The sequence below is a fragment of the Juglans regia genome, chromosome 9, assembly GCF_001411555.2.
Source record: "Juglans regia cultivar Chandler chromosome 9, Walnut 2.0, whole genome shotgun sequence".
In the NCBI taxonomy this organism is placed as follows: domain Eukaryota; kingdom Viridiplantae; phylum Streptophyta; class Magnoliopsida; order Fagales; family Juglandaceae; genus Juglans; species Juglans regia.
This window is the reverse complement of record NC_049909.1, coordinates 211,679-227,455: the sequence shown is the minus strand read 5'-3', so window position 1 is coordinate 227,455 and position 15,777 is coordinate 211,679. Positions and strand designations below refer to the sequence as shown.

The window sequence follows — 15,777 nt, the reverse complement described above, 5'->3', positions numbered from 1 at the left end:
AAAATGCCAAAATTGAGAACTTAAAAGACTTTTAAGTTATTTAAGTTGAGATCAAGAAACCCAACACTAGCACAGCCTTTCAACTTTAAAAGGAAAAAACTGTCCACGATGATTCTGCAAGGAAACTGGATAACATTAACCTTATTACGACATTTTTTTTTTTGAAAAAACAAATAAGAGTCCCTCGCCTAACAATAAATTTAAAACAAAAAATGGAAAACGAAGAACAAAAACAGAAACAAAACTTAACGCAAGTTTCGGTTGTCACTTCTGTTTGTTCGCATGCATTAAGAAGCAGCTGATAAGGACTAATTAGACTCATCTTAGGCTGGCTGAGTTGCTATATCTTTCAAATTACCATGGAACTCATCGCCGGCCACCAGCCTTTCTAGCAGGAGGCGCTGTATCCTCATCATCTGATTGGATATCTCCATACTGCCACATCCTTCGCCTAGCAGTCCGTGCTTCTTCCTGGAACTTCTCCAAATTATCCAAGGCCAACTGTCTTTCCTTGCTCTCCCATTTCTTTCTCTTTTCTAGTCTAGCAAGTCCTTCCTGAAAATTCAGAAAGCCATATAAGTGAGGCATTGCAAAACATTGCATTTCTACAAGGAAATCTTCAGCCTTGAGACAACAATCAGATAGAAAGACTGGAGAATCACAAGACTGATTTGTCTGGATCTCTGATTAAGCCAACTAGGTAGTAAGTTGAATACTGGGAAGCTGTTTCATCATTGTAGCCAAAAAGAAAAGGTAAATCATGAATAGCTTCTTAGCTATTCAACATTTCACCTATATGACTATGTCTTATTTTCAGATAATAAACTATGATAAACCATGTAGAATTGGTTAGCTCAGGTGATGAACTGTACACATTAAATCTCATCCATGAGTAAATTCCATTCCATGGCAATGGGGAAATTTGTACTTTCCATAACACACCAGATAAGATATATCAGTTCTAATAATTGCACATTTCCAAATGGAATAAATACTGCAAGAGCAAAAGCCTGAGTCTTCAGAGGAAAACAATGCAAAGAAGTGGAATACAATTCAAACCTGAAGCATGGCAGCATTTATACTGATTTCAGCATCCACAGCCACAAGAGTTACAATAAGGGTGGTCCCAGTTCCCTGTCCTTTAACTTTTCCAGCTGAAGTATCCCTTTCCTCAACCTTGGCCCTGAACTCTTTTGAACCATTCAATGTGTGCTCACTCAGATACTCAGCTGCTTCTTGACCAAAATCTTCCTCCAAACTTGGAACCTTTACGAAAGCAAGGCTACATAGTTGAGCAAAACCAGATGCAGAAGACACGGAAGGATCAAGAGGCCGTAACTGACTGTACACAACAAATTCTTGATTCCCATAATCAATGTAGAAAACTTCAAACTTGTCTTGTGTAGATTCCACAGCTACTCGAGGTGCATTGACGATCTTTGCATATCAAATGGAAAAGATTAAGGACAAAGAAAGGCCTATAAATCTTACTTGTTAGTGTATTTCTGCAGAAAAGAACAACATGAAGAAAAAGAAGCAGCAAATAAGATGCGGAAAAGTGAATGAAAGAGGTAGTTATTTACCCTAACAGGTTGAGTTCCTGATTTTATTCCATTTAACCATTCATCTAATGAACCATGCATTATTTAAGCTCTTCCATTTGTGACTTAATGTTAGTTTTACTTCAGTTTTTTCATTCGATAATTAGTTATCAACTTAGTCCCCCTAAAACACCAAACACTCTTATATTAGTAACCTATGACTTCGAAGATTGCAAGAGGAAGTTTGTGCAGGAATAAAATGCATGACGTTCTATTGCCAGCTATGAAAAGCATTATATGCTGAGAAAAATTGAAGAGAACGGTTATTATACTTTAGAATCCTAAACATTTTTATTATATTTTAGAATCCTAAACATTTTTCCTAAAAACATTTTTCCTCGAGGATATCCCGCAACCCAGTTTACACTCCCACTGGAAACTCCTGCAGATTGCCTGGAGAAGCCAACTGCTAAGATACTAGGACAATCATTAATGTACAACGTAATGGCTATGAAACTCAAACGGAAAAATGGGTGTGTGACTCTGTTGATATAGTAGTTCAGAGAGGGAGAGAGAACGGTTTTCAGCAGTTGGAACCAATGTACCATGTGTGAACTCACCATTGCTCGGTTCCAGGAATTGTCAGCACTAAATTGAGCAAGGACTATGTCACCCTTTTTAGGATTAAAAGCACCAACTACTGGAGCTTCTTGAAGATTTAAAGAATCAAGCTGTTGTTGAATCGAGGCAACTTTCTGATCCCCAACTGTCTGAACATAAAATTTACCACCACCCAAGACTTCTGTAACCATCACCTAAAAATTAATGTCAACAAGACAAGTCATTCACCATTGTGCAACAAACAAAAAGTTTATTACTTGATGAACTTGTACTCCAATCACCTTTAGTACTTCTTTCTGTTTGCTTTCAACAGCTGCACCATTAGACACTTCTTCCCCTTCAACGTAATTCTCCCAAATCTGCACCATAATCTCCATTTAGAATAATTGAGTAAGGAAGAATAGTGGTGCAATAATGCCAGTCTGCTTCTTACTTTCAGTTTTTGGCTTTTAGCAGATTTCTCAGCTTGTTCAAGAAGGTTAATGTCAGGGATCCTTTCACTACCAAAGGAAGTTTGAAGTTTTGCGAGGCCAGCTTCAAGGAGCGTCACTGCAAGATTTGTCTTTGATTCCCACATGGATCCCAAGAAAGTTCCAGTTCTATCAACAGTTTCAACTTCAATCTACACAGAACACAAATTTATCAAGGAAGGCAGCCAAGTGGCAAATTACCAGGTTCCATGAGGAATGGAGTACCTCAACATCTCTTTGCATAATCTTTCTTCTCATTAGTGAAATCGCTTCATCAGAATAGGGCTCATCACGACCACGACACCTCACACCAGAGAATGAGAATGCAATGCTGCACGTGTCCTTGGGAATCAGCAATTTAAATCGGTGACCACTGAGGACATATTCCACAAGAGCAGGAATTCTCCTACTCTTTTGTAGGTATGGCAAAAATTCTCTAGCTCTCTTGGCCGGTGCCTGAATGAAACATGCAGATAGCATAGACAATAAAGGTTTCAAAGTGAATACTATAGTGAGAAAATACTTCAGCACAATCGTAATACTTCTCACCATTAGCAAGTCTGTAACATGCATGACTGGAGGATCCTTGGCTGAATGGAGACCCTTCTTCCCAGCAATGGCACGGGATTCAGCAGCAAGAAGGGCATCATAATAGTTTGATCTCTCTTCAAAATCTCGGTGCCGAATAACAGTACCAAAGCCACGTGCAATCACAAGTTCAGAAATATTCACACCAGGTTGGCTGCCAGGAGTGGGTGCAGCAGGTGAGGGGGTATCATCCCCCTCAACCTTAATTGGCGACGAGAGGAAAACTGAACCAAAATCCATTACTCTGGAATCTGCAATCCCAGTAGCAGCAGCCGATCCATCTGCCATGCTCACTTTCCTAGAATATTCCATTTGAACATTCACCTGAAAAGAAAACATACAATCAGTTATTACCTTGAATTTTATATTATCAAAGTAATCTGCAATAATTACTGCTCATACTTGTCGGCCAATAAGTCGTGTTCTTAAAAACTCCCTTGCTTCACGTGCATAGGGAGCTGGCTTTTCATCTCTGCGAGGATTACCCATTTTTGGACACCTAATACTTGACAGATTGACTCGCCGCTCTGCTAATGGACTGCCATAAGGTACAGAATCATCAGCAACAATAATGCAGTCCCCACTTACTACCTCCACCACCTGGAAAAAGCCCAATGCAATTTACCATAAATTTAAAATATGAAGAATGGATAAATTGATATAAGCATAGCTTGGACAAATGACTACCTTTCCTGTGAAATTCTGGTCATGGATTGCCTTTGAATTTGTTGCTGGAGGCACATAGTTCGTCCAGATCCTCAACCTGCTTTTCTTGGCTTGAAGCTCTGCAGTCTTCAGCCTTCGTTTGGCATCTTCCTCCATCATATTTGCACTCCATTCAACAAATTTAGCTAAGCCCTATTGAGACGGAAAAATTTTAATCACTCGGCATACGAGAATTTATCCCTTTAATGTCTTGTAGCAACAACCAGTCAGAGACATCCATAATAAGAGATAACTTAAGCCAAAAAAACTCATATTATCACAAGAAACATAAGTTCAAAATAAAAGCAAAAAGATAATGTAGACAATATTATCTCAATATACATGTAACATTAACACATACGAAGAAAAACAGATGTAACATTAGTATTCGACACCAAATTAGTACCATTTCGATCACATTTGGCATAAGGTCAGAGTTCGAATGGAAAATAACTATGCAGAAATCGAAGAGACAACAAAGCATCATCTTGCTCCAACACAAATCAAACAACTAATCAAACATAACATGCCAACAATATTTTGTTTTGGTAAGATTCCAATGCCCTATATATCTTTGCTGATTAAATGAAGTTCCAGCATTGACAAATTTCCTTCAGAAGCCTTGCACAATGTAGCCAATAGTCTCATGGCTATAGAACCGTGACAAGCCAAAACCAAACAAGAAGGTACACTAAGAGTCAAAGTGAAGCAACAAACATTAGAAATGTTGATTGCATTTATGATTATTCATTTGTAATTATAGCACTACATAATGTAAACACATACATTCTCAACAAGCTCCAGTGCCAGGTCTTTTGCTGAGTCCCCATCAGGATAGTATACTGATCCAATCAAATTGCTGAATTTGTCAACACCTTCCAGGACAATACGAACCTATATATCAATCTTGAATTTATGAGTTTCCAAAAAAAAAAAGGGACAAAAAGGAAAGGCAATATACAAGAAACTTATAACAGCAATTTGCATACATCTCTGCTCAAAACACGAAGCTCAGTAAAATATTTGGCTTCAACAGCAAATGGATCAGCAGCAACTTCAGCAGATGATACTGCTGAGACTGCAAGCCTCTGTGCAGATGTTAGAGGAGCTCGAGATTGAGCGGAAACATCTCCATTTGGTTCTTCAGTCTTGCCCTCTGTTTCAGCAGCAATTTCAGTTATGGCTCTTCTTCCCATAGATGGGGCCTAATATCAAATAGGGACGTGTCATTTATAAGTAGGAAACATATTGACACCAGCAAGTAAAGGCTGATAACAGAAGAACTTCCATGAGTAAAGATGCTAATAACAGCATAGAACACATACCTGAATTCCTGCAACAAACACTTGGACAAACTGAAAATCCGGAAGCAAATAAACCCGGATGGTACTGCCATCACGAACCTGCTCGACAATACCTTGCATGGGTCTGCCCTTGTTTGCAGCTAACAACCCCATGGCATCCAAGTTGCTAGGATCACCAATAGCAGAAGGTGGCAGATTTCTGATAGATGCCTCTGCAGCACCCAGAACCTGAAATCAATGAGAGGATTGTTTATTAATATTACATAAGTTTGCATCAGATCTCCTCAAACAAAATAATTGAACATTTGATCCTGGTGAATCGCCATTTTAATCTGTCGTTTAATTATTAAACATTATGGGCAGCAGTATTTTTTCCCAATACAAGTAGTAAGCGATCTAGCAAAAGTTGAGTTTATAATATAATTCATAATCCTTAATTTTGAAAAGTCTCATGGCTAATCGCTTAACTCAATGAGTCCATATACAAGGAGTGTGTACTCTTACATCATTTTTCTTTCTTTTTTTTTATTTTTTGGTGGAGTGTCCACTTAACTTTGAATAATCTCATGGCTAATTGTGTCATGAGATCTATATTAAGGAGTGTGCTCCTTTTTTTTTTTGATGGAGTGTCCTCTTAACTTTGAATTATCTCATGGCTAATTGTATTAAACCTAATGGGCAGCAGTTTTTTTTCCAAGACATTAGTAGGCGATTTAGCAAAAGTTGAGTTCATAAGATAATACATAATCCTTAATTTTGAAAAATCTCATGGCTAATCGCTTAACTCAATGAGTCCATATATAAGGAGTGTGTACTTTTAAATCTTTTTATTTTTTGATGGAGTGTCCTCTTAACTTTGAATAATCTCACGGCTAATTGTGTCAGGCATCTCTTAACTTTATTCGATTACCTGAACTCTGATTATTATTATAATAATAATCAGAGTTCAGGTAATCAAATAAAGTTAACGCGATCTAATTGAGTTCAAATTGAATGCAAATGGCAATAACACAAGCAAACAAATATCAGGTGCTCATAGCCATGGCTAAATTAAACCTGGCCCATCAATTTGCCAAAGAAGAGACCTTCCAGCATAATCAGAAACTGGGTTATCAGGGTGCATCCATCAATTACCAGACCAATCCAATACATACATACATATATTTTTTTATAATTATTACATACATACATATGTACATACATGAGGTTGATATTAAGTAACATATATTTTTTCTTATTTTTCCTTGAGATCTATTTCCACAAACATGGTCCACCTAATTAAGAACCTAGTCATCTAAATGACTCCTCAAACCCAAGGTGCTGTTATCACACGGACAGTAGTACAGTAATGCCGTAATCCAAATAACAAAAATTTTGGGGATGACAAGGGAGAACTCTACAAGAATGAAATAATAGATAATAAACATGGAATCAATGTAAACTACTACAAAGCAAGAGGGGGCAAAACTAGAAATGTTGACCTTGCTCCAGCGACCAAGACCTTGTTCCTTAGCTTGATCTTCCAGACGTAGCAGTTCTTGAAGGAAAGGACTCGCTTCTCCTTTCTGCTGACCCTGCTCCCTGACCTGCAGAAACAAGATTCAGCTAATACCAGTACGGAAGAAATAAAATGTCAAATTTCAGCATTATCCTTTGCCGGTACAAAGAAGTATATGACCTTTGCCCAGCCTTCAGAAACCACCAGCAAAGCAACATTTTTTTCACCAAGGAAAACAGAGCCAAATTCTCGCCCTATGGATGGTACAGTGTAATCCACTCTCATCGCAACCTCCTGGCAGAAATAATATACTGGAGTTGGATATAACAACGTGCGTATTCTAAGGGAAAACTTTGATCAAGCCAACGGTAAATGCAACAAATCCAAAAGGCACCTTTCCTATGCATAGTTTTCGCAAATACTCTCTGCTTTCCCAGGCAAATGGCTCATCAACACCACCTCTACGGGCCTAGGAATAGAAGACACAAAGGGAAGACATACCGCGTCAGCAGCATTTCAATGTAGTCAAAATGGTATATAAACAAACCCGAATAAAAGTACCAAGAAACCAAAATATTTAGACAAACAATTAACTTGAAAATGACCGGAAAACATGAAAGAATCATATACAAAAAGTGTTGCGCGGGACATCAAAGCAAGTAAGGGATACCAGTCTTGGAGCAATAAGGGATGACAAAGTAAGGGTCTTCTCAGGTGGCGGTCCAGGCCTGTTCGCAGTCATCGCCATGATAACCAAGCAGTCTCCGGAAGGAACAGCTTTCACTTTTCCTCTGTACCAACCTGTGACCCCGGCTGTTGATGATGCCATGTCAACAGCTTAGATCTGTAACCAAAAATAATATAAGAGATTGAGATAACCGAAATTCAGCTGAAGCCAGTGAGGAAATCTATGTTACCTAAAATGCTCTAAATAACCGGAATTTTTTTAAGTGTAGGTACAGTAGGCAATCATCAAGAAACCAAAAAAAAAAAGCTATTGAGATCCATTGTATTGGTTGTGGGGGTAATTGTACAAGATGACCGCATGCATCGATAGAAAGTTGGCAGATTGATCGCATCGATAACAAAAAACCGTCGATATATCATTGAGCGAACCCATCATCAGAAAACGGCAAACATCTTACTTTTTTATAAGAATGAATGACTTCTTGTAAGTCATACCTTGAATAAATCAGAAATAAAGAGAGGAAGCCCCACGCTCCTACTTTGGATCTATCGAAACTACAAAATCTGGAACCGATCCAAAAACAATTGGTTTGGTTTTACTATGATAATATGAGGGAAATCCGCAATAAAAGAGAACCAGCGATCCAGAACTACACTTTAGGAGCCCTTGGGCGGCCGATCAAACAGGGTTAAGGAGATGCGGCAGAGCGAAGAGGCAAAGAGAGAAGAAGACCGATTAAGGAGACATTTATAGACGATGAGCTGAGAGATGACAGCCGGGGTACCCTTTTCCGTGTAAAATTACTGAAATACACCCAAACTTACAAAAATCCACGTAAGGTGGCTACAACCATATAGCCTTCGTTTGGATTCGAAGATGGGTTGAGATGAGTTGAGATGAGTTGAAATGAGTTTTAAATAGTAGTGAGATGAGTTGAGATGAGTTGAGATGATTTATGAATAGTAGTGAGATGAGTTGAGATAATTTATAAGTTGTTGTAATTTATTTATGAATAATTTATAAATGTTTTTTATAAATTATTGATAAAGAAGTATTAAATAAATTATTAATTACCCAGATATTTTTTTTTTTTTAATGAAATGAATAATAAAAATTTTTGGATTACAATAGTCTTTTCTAATGAAAATACAACAAAATTTCCATAATAAATTTATCATTTATTCAAAAATCCCAATTGTAATTAGCCGCAAAAAACACTACGAATAATATTAATATATTATAAAATAATTTGTTCAAATAGCTGTGCTTAAATTCATTTCCCATATTCACCGTAGTAATGGGAAATTTTCCCAACCTCTAATTTTCAATTATAGTCAATGATAATCAATTAGGAAAATAACATCATTAAATTATAAAATCAATCCTTGTAAATTTGTGTACGATAAAATTTACATACCGAGAAATTATTTATGAAACTAAATTTACGTATATAGCTTATAATATTAGCAACCATATTTCTAAATAAATTTGCTACGAACTTCCCTATCTATATAAATTAGTAATATATTGCCAGACCACATTAAAATTTGCAATACATTTGAATCTCTAACTACACCCTTACATAGTCTCAATAATGTCAATATTTATCAATATAAGTCAATGACCACTCCTAGCTTCCCACATACGTTTGGCAATGTCATCCCTAATTGCAGCCATAGCTCGGGCTGATTCGACGGTCATGTCAGGATGATTTCCTGAAACAGCGGCATCGCTATATGCACGACCGCTTGGACTGAGCTCCATATCTCTCCACTCCTCGAACAACCAGTCATTCGGGCTCGTCATTCTAATAAAATTGTGTAACGTACAACATGCAATGATCAGATCCCCTTGCCTCCCAACTTTATAACCAGGCATGAGTCTTAAAATTCTAAATCGTGATTTCAAGACCCCAAATGTACGTTCTATTACGTTACGAATACATGAATGACGATGATTAAAATAATCTTTATACCCCCTAAATCCCCGCTGACCCTGACGGTCACTTCTATGATATCTCTCTCTAGGGTAAGGGGGCATAAATCCTCGAGTACATGGATACGCCGAATCGACTAGATAATAATGACCTGTCAACCATTAACATTATGAGATAATCAGGCCCCAAGCAACGAATCCCGAGCTTTTTAAAAACAACAGATATAAAGACCCAATATAATCAGACAAAAATAATTGTGGCATTCGAATTGATTTACCATCGAGAGGCATTGGAAATGCGTTGCGGCCCTGAGACAATGCATGGATGAATACACGTGCATCATGCGAGCTCCCCTCCCAACCAGTGTACAGGAATGTGAATTTCATGTCCAAGTCACATACACACAATACGTTTTGGGCAACTTTGCCATGCCGGTTGCGATATGCCTCACGCACCTCTGCAGGTACAACAGCGTCGATCATGGTCCCATCAATTGCACCAATGCATCCCTGCGAACGAGTAAGCGGACATGATACATACGAATACATACGGTTTAAGTAATTTACAAAACAATGATCCAATATGTACAGAATTATATTTTATTATCTACCATAAACAACTTACCTCAAACCAAGGATAATTGGATGGATTGGCTGCGATTGTTGGGTGCACCCCGGATGTGTGAGTTGGGTAAATAAGATGTGTCCCTAGCCTACACAGGGCCTTCATAACGTTCCTCACATGGGCATTAACAGTTTCTGTTGAATGTTGAAAGCGCTGCCCCACAATCCGTTGCTCGTCTCCAGCTGCCACTACCGATGTGAACATGCCTATTTGTTCCTCGACGGTCAACCCTTTTCTAGTATCCTTCAAAAATCTATTTGAACGTAACAAGCTGCATAAGGCGCGGAAGGCATCAACCTCAAGTCGGAATAACTCGCGACAATTTCTTGGATTCCCATTCAAAACTTCCAAAATATATTGATGTCCCCGTAATCCAATATTGTGTTGTGGCTGTCTAAGCTGTTGTTGTGCTTCTCTACCAGCCCTCGCAAGAACTGCGAGTGTCTCAAGATCCTCAGTTGCAAGGTCATCTTCACTACTATCAGTCAAACACACATTAGGGAACGTATCATCTGAATCTAGATTCACGTTCATCGAGTACCTTCCGGCTGACCAATTCCCAGTGTGCACAATGGGTTAATTCGTACTATTTTAAGAAAACAACCATTGTAAATAATCTGTCACAAGTTAACAAAATAATAAGGAGGTACTACGATCTTAATATAATATATTAAACATAATCCAATATAATCATACAGAACCCGAACAAAGTCTAAAACAGGTCCTCCATAATCCGTCCTCATTTCAATCAGATTACAACAAAGGAATACGAATAGTCTCATGAAAAAAAGAGGGTGACAATGCCATCGAAAATATAGCCTAAGAATTATAAATGAGCCTACTTTAACAATTACGGGCTCAATCGTCCCTCCTTGCAGCATCCAAGGACAAGAAAAACAATCGCATCTCTGGGTTCAGTAATCTCTCGATTGCGCGAACAAGTTGGGATGGCTCCAACGGAGGGGAAAGCTCGCTGAGCAACGTCGCACAATGACTAATCGGATCATACCCCGCATTGGTCCCATCACTAGGCACTGTCTCTTTGCTGCGCTTCGATGATGCCACAGCTTCTGCATCCTCATATCGTTTACGCCTCGCTCTCTGCGTCAGTTTAACCTCCTCAACGGCCTCAGAAAGCTGCACCTCAAAATCGCTCTTTTTTCTTGGCTTCGGCCTGCGTGATGACCCAGTCACGGCATCCTCTGATGGTGACCCGATCCCCATCAAGTCAATAAAGTCATCATTGCCAATGGGCAAGTCCTGTCGATGGCCTAGTGCGGGAGGGCGTCGAGCTCGCATCTCCTGATCCAGGCGCCGCTCGTCGTCGCTATCTGCGGGTAGCTGTGTTGATGCGTGTTGCATAGTCCCGTATGCAACAGACGCGCCAAATATGGTGCACAGCTCCTCGTACTTTGGGCAGCCAAAAGTACGAAACCTCCCCCATTTCGATTTAACCTAACAATTATAGAATAAACATACGCAGTTAATAATGACTAATCGAGTGCTCAAACAACAAATTTGAGCAGTGCAATAAAGATGGTTAACTTTATTTAAAATTTTACCCTAATGGCATTCTCCCAGCACTCGTCACTCGCGACAACTGTCTTTGTGTCGGGATCCCAACCCATACCAGTTTGGCTCAACAAATCGGTAAACAAGCGCTGCATCCCCTTCAACCTCGTCAATTTTCCACGAACCTGGTTCCCGTCAAACACTTTCTTCCCAACAGCAGTGAGTCGCTGTGCATAAACTCCATGCTCTCTAAACGTTATCTTTCCGCCCTTTAATCTACCTTGAAGCGCGTCCTGGTAGAGCATGTCGATGAATATCTCCTCCATGGCATCGCCCCAAAGCACATTATCCCGGCTCGTATCTTCGGGGTCATCCATTTCGAATAGCTAAAATCATCATATAAGGAAAAAAAAAAGATTTTGCATGTCAACTAAGCAACAATATGCGTTAATATGAGTAACGACCCGGAATTATTTATGACCCATACCTGTTGATACGGCTGATGTCTAGCAGATGAGCGCAAGGAGTATCGCTATGGGAACATGGATGACGGAAGTTTATTAATCCCCATATATATATTTATTAAATATAAGTACACAACAGTAGTAGAGGAAAATTGAAAAAAATCTAAACATCCCACTACCACATTCAACCACATGCGTACCACAATAACAACCCAAGAAACATAACATTAATAAATACACAAGGCCATGATAGAAATTAACATATTTGGAAGCATTGCAGATTTTTTGGTTATTTTATTGATGGTCAGTGTGTATAAAAATAAGAATTTAAACAGATGCTTGTAAAAAACACATTAGGGAACAAATACCCGAGCCCCAATACCCCCAATATGTAGCACTCAAAAGTCTCAATATAGATGGTCAATCCCGAAAGTTGCTGCACTGATCACAATAAATAATCACCAAAAGTCTCAATATACTTGGCTCCAATACCCGAGATACGTAGCACTCAAAAGTCTCAAATTTTGTTCATACAAACTACAACCCCTCAAAACAGTGTGAAGTTGGAGAAATGCACAGGAAATATGTGATCAGTGCAGCAACTTCACGCTTGGCAGCAGTGAAGTGCCAAGGCCAAACACACCGAAGGTGGTTACGGTGGATTCGAGTTCTTGAGGTTGGGTTTGAAATCAATATGGATTGGGTATAGAATGAAAAGTGCCAATTTTTCTATTCATAATTCATGGATGGATTTGAGTCATAATATTAAAGCCTAATCATTCCCAACAATTTATAAAACAAGGGATTTGTTCAAGTAAAATACCCTCAAAGTTCAAATCCATCACATGTATTACTTCTCTTCAGGGCCGTGTAAAGACGCAAGAGGTTTTTGGTCTATCCAACTCTGATTTAGTCCCAGGAAAATATGAAGGTTTGTTAGAATTCTTCCTTCTTTGATTCATTTTATCTCATAAATTTTTGTAGTAACTGTTATTTAAATTTCAGCAGCTAAATTTATGACAGTTTCTGTTGATGCAGCAGCTAAATTTCATCATTGATTGCTATTATTTAAATTCATACATTTTCCCTTCTAAATGCCCGTGCTCATGTTACATAGCAAGGAAATTCATGTTGGTTTAGTTCATCTAAATGATTCCTGTGGCATGGATGGTTGTTATTGTTTTCCCTATTGTTTCTATATGATATACTCTCTAATAATACCCAACGTAGGGAGCAGCAGTGGAATTTTTATGAGCTTGGGTGGGAATAGTTTAGATGTAGGCTGTAGGCCAAAGTTATAAAACCTCTCTTTTGATGCTCTAGATGTCAAGATAAGTTGGTTGGAAACAGAATTTGAGGAGAGGTTGTGGTGCAAGCCCTAAATTGTGATAATGCCCCATGGCCTAATGGATTATTCTCTTTTGGTTTTTTTTTTTTCCAAACTTGTCGGGAAGTTGTAAAAGAAGATGTTATGAAGCTAATTCTGGCTTCCCATGGTAATGGTAAATACATTAGAATCCTCAAATCAACCTTTCTCACTTTTATTAAAAAAAGAGGAAAAACAATGGGCTATGAATATGAGATTTTAGTCTTATTAGTCTAGTAGGGAGGGTCTACAATTTTATTTAAAATGCTTGGTAATCAAATTCTGTTGGACAAGATAATATTCAGGCCATAAACAACTTTCACTAGGGAAGCTACAAAATTGGATTCACTCCTCATTGCAAATGAGGGTCTTGATTCAAGAAAGCTTTCAAGTGGGTCGACTGATGTAATACCTCAGTCCCACATTGGGAACATGAATAACTCACATTGAGTGGATAGGTTATAAAGGTAGTTATAGGAGCTAAGTCCCATATTGGCTACTTACTAGGTGAATTTGGGCGTTATAAATTATTTTATGAAAGTTTCAAACTAACCGATCCTTTTGGGGTTATTGCCCTGTACCTAGTGGTATCTTTGGATCATTATATATTCAGCTTAGATTGTAAGACCAGCCATTAGAAACTAGAGCATTTCATGACTTGGCTTGACAAGGTTGTCAGGAAACTAAGATGGGGACGCATCCACAGAGATTTGTGAGCAACCAAACATGAAACATTCATCTAATCTAAGGATAACATGCATTCTATTATTCATAATAATCTCGGTCAATAACCACAAGCCGAACCAAATTAGGCTCAAATTCATGTTCAAAAAACAAGAGTAATGCCCAGAAAAATTTACACATTTCGCATAAGGGACACGGCAGTAGATGCATTGAGATGAGATACACATACTTGGAAGGATCGTGTCCTTGGAGCCGTGGTGGTGATACGGGTACCCCGAAGGTGGTTACGGTGGATTCGAGTTCTTGAGGTTGGGTGTTTGGTGGTTTTCGGAATTGTGGCCTTCATTGAGTGGGGGACACAATGAATTTGTAATGTAAAATCCCACGGGAACCGACCCCTAAATCTACCCTGTTTGATGGGAATCTATCATGAAAACCCTAGACAAAGGGTCGCAGCGTTTGGGTCAGGGGCAGGGGAATCTCTGTAATGGAAGAGGGACGTGATTGGGTACGGTGTACAGGAATGTTGAGCAACTGATTCTCGGTTGCTTGGACTGAGATGTGTACGGGCTGACCTCGGTGGGTTGCCTCTGGAAGCGGAGTCTTTTCGCCCAGTCTCAGTGAGTCGCCTTCGAACATGCCAAGTTGGGCTGATTCCAGATGAGAGGCATTCGGTCTGGCGTTGATGAGTTGAGGGAATATGACAACGAAGCGTTGAGACGAGCTCTGCGCGGAGCCATAGCAGAGCCTGAGGAGCTTCGGTGAGGGCGATTCGTGTCTTGCACCAGGAGTCTGCGTGAACCGAATGGGTGAAGGGTGGGTGGGAGGGCCTTGAAGAGCCATGACCAACTCTGTCTTGCCCAGTCAAAAGGCATAAAGCAACGGTCATAAAAGGCTGGGCACGTCTCTTGTCTTATGCGAAAGTTTCTTGACATGAGACCGACGGACAGACAACTTGTACCGTACGAAATCATCTTCAAATATTCGAAATCATCTTCATATATTCGAAGTCGTCTTCATAATAATTAGATGAAGACGATTTATTAGAGCAGACAGCATAGACCTGGACGGAATGGTATGAGATTGGGACCGAGATCCGCCAACGTAAGACTTTCTTTGTTTTCATAATTATTTTTAATTCATTTTATCTCATCTTATTTAATTACTAATTTTTTTAAAATTTTTACACAAAATAAAATAAATAATTTAATTTTTTTAAATTCTAAAATAAAAAAATATTAAAAAAATATATTCTAACTGTAAGGAGTTTTTTCCCCTCTGTCTTAGCGGGTCTGCGAAAGGCAACTAAAGAGACAATAAGCGAAGCCCAAAATAAGTAGATTCGTCGACCCAACCCACAGGTGGACTTCCCTAGACGCAACCTTCATGAGGGAACGTACTGTAGGGAAATGTGACTCACCAACCTGGAGATCCCTCGAATAGTGTCCAGCCCTTGAGTGCTTGTCCGCATAATGGGTGGAAAGTAAGGAGGATCCTCAATCATTTGACACAGAATACCAAGGAAGCCAGGAGGGTGAGGCAAATCGGGGAGTTACGCCGCATTAATGACACCACTACCCGAGCTACATGTCACATTAATGACATCGTCCCATAGCCACACCCGCAATAAAGGACTCTAACAAAAGGAACAGTACGATAAACACAGACTCCATGGGGGCAGACAAGATCTGTCCCCCCCAGACTCCTAGTATAAATAGCAACTTCAGGTACGAGAAGCTCTCTCTGATGCCTAGATTGTCTTACTTATTTACAAAC

At 39.2% G+C, this 15,777-nt stretch overlaps 3 protein-coding genes across 4 annotated transcripts; all 3 read right to left on the bottom strand.

Moving 5' to 3' along the window:
- Positions 1 to 12: 12 nt before the first annotated feature.
- Positions 13 to 8,138, bottom strand: LOC109009719 (ribonuclease TUDOR 1-like). 2 transcript variants are annotated; one of them, XM_035693770.1, is made up of 17 exons: positions 7,910 to 8,137; positions 7,398 to 7,571; positions 7,122 to 7,196; positions 6,908 to 7,021; positions 6,711 to 6,815; positions 5,251 to 5,457; positions 4,915 to 5,130; positions 4,712 to 4,819; positions 3,908 to 4,078; positions 3,623 to 3,820; positions 3,182 to 3,544; positions 2,858 to 3,088; positions 2,596 to 2,784; positions 2,444 to 2,521; positions 2,162 to 2,356; positions 1,060 to 1,437; positions 13 to 555 (listed from the first exon to the last, which is right to left on the bottom strand). In XM_035693770.1, the coding sequence occupies exons 2-17, from the start codon at positions 7,554 to 7,556 to the stop codon at positions 367 to 369; spliced, it is 2,976 nt and encodes a 991-aa protein (XP_035549663.1). In that variant the 5' UTR covers positions 7,557 to 7,571; positions 7,910 to 8,137; the 3' UTR covers positions 13 to 366. The 2 variants fall into 2 exon arrangements, with proteins under 2 accessions (XP_035549663.1, XP_035549664.1); XM_035693771.1 differs by lacking the exon at positions 13 to 555 and having other exon boundaries at positions 1,407 to 1,505; positions 7,910 to 8,138.
- An 894-nt stretch (positions 8,139 to 9,032) lies between these two features.
- Positions 9,033 to 10,509, bottom strand: LOC118349463 (putative nuclease HARBI1). The gene is made up of 3 exons (XM_035694125.1): positions 9,976 to 10,509; positions 9,629 to 9,860; positions 9,033 to 9,502 (listed from the first exon to the last, which is right to left on the bottom strand). The coding sequence occupies exons 1-3, from the start codon at positions 10,507 to 10,509 to the stop codon at positions 9,033 to 9,035; spliced, it is 1,236 nt and encodes a 411-aa protein (XP_035550018.1).
- A 324-nt stretch (positions 10,510 to 10,833) lies between these two features.
- On the bottom strand, positions 10,834 to 11,998 carry LOC118349462. The gene is made up of 3 exons (XM_035694124.1): positions 11,975 to 11,998; positions 11,538 to 11,873; positions 10,834 to 11,430 (listed from the first exon to the last, which is right to left on the bottom strand). Exons 2-3 carry the CDS (start codon positions 11,862 to 11,864, stop codon positions 10,834 to 10,836), a joined length of 924 nt encoding a protein of 307 aa, XP_035550017.1. The 5' UTR covers positions 11,865 to 11,873; positions 11,975 to 11,998.
- Between the last annotated feature and the right edge of the window lie 3,779 nt (positions 11,999 to 15,777).

Coding starts and splice junctions, on each gene's coding strand:
- LOC109009719 (XM_035693770.1), bottom strand. CDS start 7,556: ATGGCATCATCAACAGCCGGGGTCACAGGTTGGTACAGAGGAAAAGTG. Junction 2,785..2,857: donor TTATGCAAAGAGATGTTGAG/GTACTCCATTCC, acceptor TGTTCTGTGTAG/ATTGAAGTTGAAACTGTTGA. Junction 556..1,059: donor TAAATGCTGCCATGCTTCAG/GTTTGAATTGTA, acceptor CTGAATTTTCAG/GAAGGACTTGCTAGACTAGA.
- LOC118349463 (XM_035694125.1), bottom strand. CDS start 10,509: ATGAACGTGAATCTAGATTCAGATGATACGTTCCCTAATGTGTGTTTG. Junction 9,861..9,975: donor CCAATTATCCTTGGTTTGAG/GTAAGTTGTTTA, acceptor ACTCGTTCGCAG/GGATGCATTGGTGCAATTGA. Junction 9,503..9,628: donor ATTTCCAATGCCTCTCGATG/GTAAATCAATTC, acceptor AATGGTTGACAG/GTCATTATTATCTAGTCGAT.
- LOC118349462 (XM_035694124.1), bottom strand. CDS start 11,864: ATGGATGACCCCGAAGATACGAGCCGGGATAATGTGCTTTGGGGCGAT. Junction 11,431..11,537: donor GCTGGGAGAATGCCATTAGG/GTAAAATTTTAA, acceptor TATAATTGTTAG/GTTAAATCGAAATGGGGGAG.